The sequence below is a fragment of the Carcharodon carcharias genome, chromosome 21 (genome assembly GCF_017639515.1).
Source record: "Carcharodon carcharias isolate sCarCar2 chromosome 21, sCarCar2.pri, whole genome shotgun sequence".
Taxonomy (NCBI): domain Eukaryota; kingdom Metazoa; phylum Chordata; class Chondrichthyes; order Lamniformes; family Lamnidae; genus Carcharodon; species Carcharodon carcharias.
In genome coordinates this window covers 60,458,475-60,468,304 of record NC_054487.1, presented here as the reverse complement: position 1 = coordinate 60,468,304, position 9,830 = coordinate 60,458,475, and the positions used below count along the sequence as shown (strand labels likewise).

The window sequence follows — 9,830 nt, the reverse complement described above, 5'->3', positions numbered from 1 at the left end:
GCCACTGGCACAGGGTGACCACCAACACAGTCGGAGCTGATCTCAGGCCCAATCATCTGACAAGTGGAGGTGACTGTCTCCCTTGAGAGACGGAGCTTCCTTTGGCATTGCACCACTGACATATTGAGGTAGCTGCATCACCGCCAGTAAATCCTGGCAGCAGGATAGTGGCATTTTCTGTGGCTCCTTCCCCCTTGAATTGCTGCTGGCCCTGCTCCCTTTGTGCCTGCGCCTCTCCTCCCACAGGTCATTCCCCCGGAAGCCGCACTGGGGCACCTGGCCTCCTCTCCCTTCTGCCCCTCTCTTCCTCCTCAAAGGAGATGCCTCTAGCAGAGACCACAATCCCCATTACCGGGGTTATGGAAGACTGTCTGATACCTGGAAGTGCCCACATGGTGTAAATCCTCCAGGGATCTGGAAGACAACAATGAGTCAAGAAATGAAGCCTAGAAATGCTCAGAATGCAGCTCCAAAGCGAGATGAAGCTGTCCAGTTCACAAAAGCAACCAGCAGCACATGATCTCCAAAACTCCTCACAACTCACATTGACAATGCTGCTGACGCTTCTTATTCCACCCATGGATGAGCTTTCACAAATTGTGGCCTGCCCATTTTGCCCGTGCGATGGCCGAAAATTTGCACGGGCTACGTAAACTCGGAGATAATTGGTGTGTCAAGGGCCTTAACTGACCTCTTAATTAATAGTAGGTTCTGCCTCCATCTCCCTTGCACGCCTGCCTAGCGAAATATTGCTCGGCCGACATCAATGCATTTTATTTCACACTCGAGCAGTTGGGACGCACGCCTACCCGCCAAGCGAAAAATTCTGCCTCAGGACTGCACCACTGCCAAGCACTGGGTTGATCCCACATGTAGTCAACCTACCCAATACTAATACAACTAAATACAGTATATACCACTTACTGGTCTATAATGTAGGTTCAGAATTTAAAATGGTATGGAATAAAAAATAAATGCACAGATAAAGGAATAATCTGAGAATTTCATTTAATAGAGATAGAAGTTGAAGTCACTGTAATTTAATGGCACTCACAATATACCCTGAATGGCATAAATACTCCAATTGTTATAAAACAACATATCCTTTAATTCACCATTAGAATGTCAGGGAGATCTACTAGTTTATTATAACATGTGCTTAGATTTTTTACGTGTGCTTAGATATTTTTAGTTATGTAAAAAGATTCAAGATAAAAAGAAAGACAACCCACAATGCGACTGAATGATGCTTTTTAAAAACAAATTATACTCTTTATTCCTATTTTCCAAATACAGTGATAATTAATGCATTCACAAATGATAAAAAAAATTGTCTCCTGTAGTGTCACGTCCTTAAACACTATCAACTTCCATAGAAAAAATAAAAATATATAGAAAAACAGTATTAAAAGTAGATGTACAAAAATATTAGAATTTTGTAAACATAAAACGTCTCTGTGTGTAAAAAGTTTTAAGACATTTGAGAATACAGTTTTCTAAACTATTTTTTGCAGGCCAAAAATAAAGGCAACATAAATACAAACAATGTGAGGTATATATAATTCGATATCCCCAGCAATAGCTGGGGAATGTGATTTCTAGTGAATAATACATACAAAAATAAAAGCTATTCCGAAATACAGCATTATATTGATTTGGCAAAAATAGTGCAGAAAGTGAATGAATATTGCACAGAAAGGATTAAGTAGCTTCCTTAAGGACTTCAAGTCTCTTGTGTGCGTAATCTTCTGCAAAAGACTTTGTTTCGGCTACAGCTGTTTATGCAATTCATCCGGCCAGACAGCGAGTCACATCAATTTTCTGGCTTTCCATCTGCCATTCTGAAGCCTCAAATTTGCAGGGGCACATATTGATTTCATAAAGGTTTAAAACGTGTCACATGTCTTTGATGGTAGCATTCGTAGCCAATCAGAGAGAAATGCAATACACGCCGTGTGGTATTTTGTACTGATCTCCAGGGAAGCAGTAAATCTTAAAACTGTAAAAAAAAAGTCCATTTTTTATAGCTGAGTGGTCATAATATGCAATCTGTTCACACAGACTCTGCTGAGGAAAATTTCTGAATAAGCCTGGTTTATTGGACCATGGACATGATAGTGTGATTTGAAAACAGATAATAAGTCTTGTACCACTGACTGCTTGTTATGACTTGAGTTGTCCTCTCCTGCAAAGGAATAGGTTGAGTGTCTTATTTTTCTACGTATTGTTGATTGGGAAAATTCAAATTTATCTACCTAAAAATAAAGAGTTAAAAGCACAGTTAATTTGTATATTCGCAAAAGAGCATTTATTCAAGATGAGATTCAAATTGTATCTGGTCAAGACTTTTTCAATTCTACAGTCAAAGTAATGCATTTTTTTATTTGAACCAGTCAAATCTGGAACATATTATTCTGGCATCAATGACCCTTCTGCTTGGATTTAAAATATTTAATCAGATAGCTCTAGGTCTTTGGCTTTTAACTGTTGCAATGTCTCTCTGCTTCTACTGCTGTCATTTCATCCTTGTTAGCCTTTTCATTGAAACTGAAGCAGAATTATCTATTCCATATCCCTGCCGTTTCAGCAGTGTCTTCTTTGAGATTGTATTGCTCATCACTTTGTGGACCTATCTCTTAATTCTCATTTTGTTACTTTACTGTTTCTTTTTATATTCTTCCTTATTTAAATTTCATATTTCTTCTTTGCCATACTAATTATTTTTTGACCTCTTTCCTAAGCTTATCATATGCTCTTTTGATATCTCTTAATCCCCAGGGGCAAAAAACTGCAAATTTTCATAATTAAGTTGTCTACTGGCATCTATGCAGAGACACGGTTGTCAAATGTACAGCTCTGCAGACGAGTCCTCATAGGATCAGTGTGGTTTGTACACACGTTGTTGATTCGCTGGCCTCCGCTAAGCTGGTTGATTCTCTTGGCCTGGACATGCTGCTACTGCAACATTGCCTCTACTATGATGGTATAGAGTTGTTTGTCCAGGGAAAAGCCATCCCATGTCTGAAGTTGATTTGAGAGTGGGCTTGGAGGTGGGAGAAGTCCCCCCAATCAATTTTTGGGAAGTGGAAAGCACTACCACAAACTGAAGTTCAGTTGTGAGTGGTTAAACAAATGTGAAGGGAACCTTCCCTTGAAGCCTGTAATAAATAGGAGAGGTTTATGCACTAATCAGCCCACCAACTCCTCAATTACTTTTGTTGAAGTGCTTGGGCGAGCTAATTGACCTTTTTTTGGGCCTAAAAATTACACCAATATCAGGAGGAGCTTAAACCCAAAAACTTTTGCAGACTTTAACAGTGCAGCAACGCAGATGAACTCTCAAGTGGTGATGGGTTTAAGATTTGCATGGTTATAAAGATTGAGGAAATTTGCATTTAGCACAATAAATGCATAAATGCAACCAAATGTGCGAAAATACAAATTTCCTTGACCTTTTCAGTAAAATAACAATGTAATAATGTTGTAAGTGCTTAAGACAATGAGGAAGTTCAGGGCCAATTTTTTTTAAACTTCACCCTGAGATGCAGCAATGCATTTTATCCAACAGCCTTTAAAAGCACTGACAAAACTCACCTCAACTGTAGGATAGATGGATTTGAATAGGCTCAGCACAGGACATTTATACTCGTTGAATAGCAGTATGTAAACACACATTTGCTAATTTTTACATATAACTGGAAAAATATATTGTTGGCGGTGCTACAATATTTGCAAACTTAAAAGCATCTAAATGAGTTTTACTTAAACAAACTATGTTTTTTATCTTTGCTTAATAAAACAGTTAAAGCAAATACATAAACCTAGCTGTAAATTAAAGCCCTGTAATTTAGCAAGATAAATGAACTTAAAATGTCAGTGTAACATTTTAATTCCAAGAAAGCCTCAAGAGAAACACTTCTGAAAAAAGCAAGTTTAGTTACCTCATGAAAATGACATGCACACTTTCCCTGAAGAAATTCTTTATAGCGTCCCATAGTGATACTAAATGTATCAATAACATCATAACCATAGGCCTTTGCTTGAGAAAGTATTTCTGCATTTTCTTTCCACAAATTTTGTACTTCATTCTATAATAACAAAAATGTCAAGCATATGAAAATCATATTAGATGTTTCATGTCTCCAGCGTATTAGCTAAAATGCAGCCTGGTAACTGATATAGTAGACCAGCCTGGGATTAGTTTAAAACTCTCTTTTAGTGACCTATATAGATGCTTTCATTTGTTCTCAGAATGTGGGCAACATTGACAAGGCCCACTTTATTGCCCACTGCTGGATGCCCTAAGAAGTTGGTGGACCTTTTTGAAATGCTGGGGTCTCAGGATTGGCACCCTCTGCACAACTCACTGATTCACAGAATGAAAGTGATTCCAGACTGCTGCAATTTTAAACCAGTTGTATAAATACTTTGTAGGTTGAGTAGTTTTGTAATTTGCTATCATGTGGAGAAGTAAGTCAGTTCTGCTTGAAGATCAGATCCTGGCACCCAAAAGTAAATGTGTTCTTTAATTTGTAAGACATTGTCCTAGTGCCCTTTGGAAGGACAGCCTTAGTTCTGAACTCGAGCTATGTTATGAAACTCTAGTGTATAATGATCTTCACCACCTCTACTAACCATTGAAGGAGGGAAGGGTGGAATTGGCCCCATATGTCTGTTCTTGGGTTAAGGTTTGGGGACAAATTTCCGGGTATGAGAGATCTCCCCCAGAAGTTCCCAGGCTGCCCTTCTAAAAGGGCAACCCTTGAATATGCTAATCAGTGACACAATGCTTGATTTAGTACCCTGCTACTAAATGTGCATTGAATGCTCCACTGAGTTTTCCTGGGTCTATAATGGCTTGTGGCCATCAATGGAAAGAGAAGTAAAACTAATTTTCATTTGTGTTAATGTGGAGCAGAGAAGCAAGAGTGTTCCTCCTGGCTCCAGGACAGAGTAGTACTGTAGGCCACTAACAGCATGGTCTTGCTCTTTCACTTCCCATTCACCACCCCACCCCCCCTCCCCCCCCCTCCCCACGCTCCGCCCCAGGACTTAACTGCAGGTCAATTCCACATCAAGACTGGTCTAATTTTCCAGGGCCACGACCAGTGAGCTGTATCAAGATGCCTGATTCATGACCATAGCACACTGAGCAGATGAGGGCAAACCTAAAGTGAGCCTTTGGTATATATCTTCAGATGCATGGTCTAAGTGCACCATCCACTTATTGCTGTTTTTTGTGTTCAAATATTAATGGAGTATCCATGTATATATCAGATTATCAGGAAAAAATTATGTGCCTGGATGCTATTGGAAATGCTATTCCATCTGTACAAGGGTGGCATTGTAAGAAGAGCAGTAAGGCTGTTGAAAGTTCTGCTTGCCTCCATCATAACTGGCCACAGGGATATCCCTAGCGTACTGTATTTTCTTGCACTGAATTTCCTAGAAATTACAACATGGAAACAGGCAGTTTGGCCCTGCCAGTTAATGTTGGTGTTTATTCTCCAAAGGAGGAAAAGCTTAGTTTGTGAAGTCTCCTGAGATGTATGATGCCAAAAGCAGCAGTACTTCACATTTTAACTTGTCTTACAATACAGGATACTTGCATGTCTTACTCATGTTAAAAGCCTTAAGGTAAACCAAGGGTTTTGCTATATGAAAAAGCAATGTAGTTAACTGGACTGTAAATCAAATCCATTAGTGTTTCCATTTATCACACCTGTTGCCATATCTCCAATGCAACTTTGAGACCATCACACAGCAGTTAAATATTTAATCTCCTGAAATTATACCCAAGGCCTAATTCCATTAGCTTTAGAAAGAGTATTCATTAACTTATAAAATGACCAAGTGGCATATGCAAAGTATGTAGTACTACAAATGTGTTGAGACAGTACTTAAGGGTTTCTTCATGGTTGTCTCCACTTTTTCTACAGTGTTGTAATATATCTGCTATCTTGGACTTAGGGAGTTTGTACATCCTCAGAAAAGCATGAGAAACTTCAGTTTTGGTTCCATTGTTTCATATAAAGGATCATATTTTCTTCTATTTGACAATTTTAGTGAAATATAGACATAAAATGAAAATATAAACAAACAGCATGTGTTAATAAAACTATCCATCAATGTTTAGTGCTGCTATAAAAGTGAAAGAAAACTGATGCAGGAAGTCTCTGCTGCTGTCTGTGAGTCTATACTGATGAACTGATGGATAGATAGTTGCTTAGTGGTAATGTCACTGGATGAGTGATCCAGAGACCCAGGCTAATGCCTTGGGGACAAGGGTTCAAATCTCATCCAATTATGTTTAAATCCAATTAATTACTAAATCTGGAATTGAAAGCTAGACTTTCGTTACCTGGTCTGGCCTAGATGTGACTCCAGACTCTTAACTGCCTTTTAAAATGGTCTAGCAAGGCACACAGTTGTACCAAACAGAAAAGTCAAAAAGGAATAAATCCGGATGCATCACCTGATGGACAACCAACTCAGGCACTGGAAATGACAACAACATACCCCACCCTGTTGATCCTGCAGTGTCCTTACTAACCTCAGGCCACGTGTCAAAACTGGGGGGAGCTGTCCCTCAGACTAGTCAAGTCCACTGGCAGGACAGAGCCAACAGAAGTGGTGACACTGTGGCATACAATTGGGAGGGAGTTGCCCTGGAAGCTCTCAACATTGACACTGGATCCCATGAAGTCTGATGGCAGCAGATCAAACAAGGGCAAGGAAACTCCTACCATTTTCTTTCAGCTGATGAATCAGTACTCCTCCATGTTGAACATCACTTGGAAGAAGCACTGAGGGTTTCAAGGGCACAGAACATGCTCCGGGTGGGGGACTTCAATGTCCATCTTTAAGAGTGTCTCGGCAGCACCACTACTGACTGAACTGGCTAAGTCCTGAAGACAATAACCTGCTCACTGACGCTCAGTTTGGGTTCGGCCAGGGCCGCTCAGTTCCTGACCTAATTACAGCCTTGGTTCAAATATGGACAAAAGAACTGAATGCAAGAGGTGAAGTGAGAGTGACTGCCCTTGACATCAAGGCAGCATTTGACTGCATGTGGCATCAATGAGCCCTGGTAAAATTGAAGTCAATGGGTATCAGGGGGAAAACTCTCCACTGGTTGGAATCATACCCAGCACAATGGAAGATGGTTGTGGTTGTTGGAGGCCAGTCATCTCAGTCCCAGGAAATTGCTACCTCAGGATAGTGTCCAAGGCCCAGCCATCTTCAGCTGCTTCATCAATGACCTTCCCTCCATCATGATTACACAATATTCATTCACAACTCCTCGAATGTTGAAGCAGTCCGTGTTCAAATGCTAGTAACATTTGTGCCATACAAGTGCCAAGCAATGACCATTTCCAATGAGAAGAGAACCTAATCATCTTCTCTTGACATTCACTATCAACATTCTGGGGGTTACCACTGACCAGAAACTGAACTGGACCAGCCATATAAATAATGTGGCTACCACAGCAGAAATTCCGAGGTGAGTAACTCACCTCCTGACTCCCCAAATCATGTCCACCATCTACAAGGCACAAGTCAGGGTTGTGATAGAATTCACTCCACTTGCCCGGATGAAGCTCAACACCACCCAGGACAAAGCAGTTCGCTTGATTGACACCCCTTCCACCAACTTAAACATGCACTCTCTCTGCTGCCACCATGTGTCGGTGGTAGTGTATACTATATACAAGATGAACTGCAGCAACTCACCAATGCTGCTTTGAAATCACCTTTCAAACCCTTAACCTCTACCAACTAGAAGGACAAGAGCAGCAGAACATGGGAACACCACCGCCTGCAATTTCCCCTTCACGCCACACACCATCCTGACTAGGAACTAACTGTTGTTCCCTCACTGTCGCTAGATCAAAATCCTGGGACTCCCTTCCTAACAGCACTGTAGGTGTAACTACACTACATGGACCGTGGCGGTTGAAGAAAGTGGCTCACCAACACCTTCTCAAGAGCCATTAGGGTTGGGCAATAAATGTTGGCTTTGCCAGCAATGCTCACATCCCATGAAAGAAGTAACAAAAAATGTTGTTGATTTTTAAAAATATTACACTTTAGGCCAGCCTTGTTGGTTACCGACTTTAATGAAGGTGAAGATTTCAAAGTATCATCACAGCAGTGGTAGAAATTAGTAATGCACTGGTGTTTGTGGTGAGAGTGCATGAATGTAGCAGCTATGGTTGGTTATATTGTAGTAGAACAGGGACAAAGGGTGGCCCATGAAAGCAGATGGCAGTGGAGGTGTACAATTCACAGTGGTCTGCGCCTTAGCCAAAATAACACTTGGACACTGGAACCGGAAGCCCTGCTCCCACTTCTGACAGATCCTATTTTCACTGGGAGAAGGGAAGGGGGCAGGATGTTATTTCAAACTGGGGAAACCCGAACCCAGCCAGGCTATTTGAACTCAGTGCTGAGTTCAAACAGACTCCAGAGTACCTAACTCTTTCATTACAACTGGGACAAAGTGGGCCTTTTAAACAGGCCGCCTCTGCACTCGACAGCCCCTGTGGAGCCTGCAAACTGTTTGCAGGGTGGGCAGGCCTGACTCCAGCACGCACCTGACCCCGCCCCAGAACAAAAATCCAGATGTTCAGGGATGTTTCTCCGGAAACAGGGGCTGGGATTTTCCAGTCCTGCCTGCCACGGACCTTTGGCTAAGCGTCAGATTTTCCGTCCCACTTTGGATAATTCCCGCTGTTGGTGGAACTGGAAAATCCCACTAGGTATGTGTAGTAATTGTAGCTTTAAGGAATGTAGTGACTGTAGCTTTAAGACTTACTGAGTTGTATAGTATCACATGACAGTGTGAATGAATTAGCTCTAAGAGTGGGAATTCTTCTTCTGGTTGTGGAGCTTGATGGAAGCATGTAACTGCTGCTGCAGTCTGTAAATAAAGTTCGATGTTTCTAATGAGAAACCTGTCTGGAAAAGCAAGTCCATAACAAACTGGCGGCGAGGATAAATCGGGTCTGACATTGTCCCTCGCCCAGCGACAGTGAGTCTCTTGTTTAAACAGAGGAAAAGGAATATATACTCACCAGATATGCCGCATTTTGGCAGGATTTACTCCTTCGAACCATCCATAGAGGATTGGTGTCAATATGTAGAACACCTCGGGTTCTATTTCTAGGCAAACAAAATACCGTGGGAGGAAAAGAGGAGAGCAATTCTCCTAAGCATTTGCAGGAGTAAAACCTATAAGTTAATCCAAATTTTGATGGCTCCAAATGCCCCCAATTCAAAGACCTTCAGTGGTAGACTTCATTAAGGGACACTTTCAACCTAAACCCTCAGTCACCATGCAGAGGTTCAAGTTTAATTTGAGGGTTAGAGCCTTGGGGGAGAACATTGCTACATACGTGGTGAAATTGAAACAACTGTCTGAACAGTGTGATTTCAGGGAGACCCTAAGCGATATGCTCAAAGATCATTTGGTCTGCAATGTGCAAGATGATGTCATTCAAAAAAATAATTGGAAATAGCACTCGTGATGAGAAGCACTGAACGGGACGCACAGCTATACAAGGTGCACAAAATGACGCCGTTTCCAGTTGGGGCGGGAACAGACAGCCAGGTGTGGCGTGAGAAGCCAGGACCCTGCAGCAAAGCAGGAGACAGTCCCCGCTACCCGAAAATTTAAAATAAATACAGGAAACAGCTCAGCAGCAAATCTGAAAATGAATTGTTACCAATGTGGGAGCAATCGTACTCCTGAAACTTGCCATTTTTGCCATAAAAGAGAGCACATACTGAAGCATTGTAAAGCAAGATTGAGACAGCAAACTAAGTTA

General features: G+C 41.5%; 1 protein-coding gene across 2 annotated transcripts in view; it reads right to left on the bottom strand.

Moving 5' to 3' along the window:
* Positions 1–1,247: 1,247 nt before the first annotated feature.
* The window catches only part of cped1 (cadherin-like and PC-esterase domain containing 1), a 278,983-nt gene continuing 270,400 nt past the window's right edge, over positions 1,248–9,830 (bottom strand). The window contains exons 21-22 of one of the 2 annotated variants that reach the window (XM_041216372.1): positions 3,942–4,088; positions 1,248–2,255 (exon numbers count right to left, since the gene is read on the bottom strand). In XM_041216372.1, coding sequence (XP_041072306.1) covers positions 2,022–2,255; positions 3,942–4,088 — 381 coding nt within the window. In that variant the 3' untranslated portion in view covers positions 1,248–2,021. The remainder of the gene's footprint in view (positions 2,256–3,941; positions 4,089–9,830) is intronic. The other variant, XM_041216373.1, reaches the window with a different exon arrangement.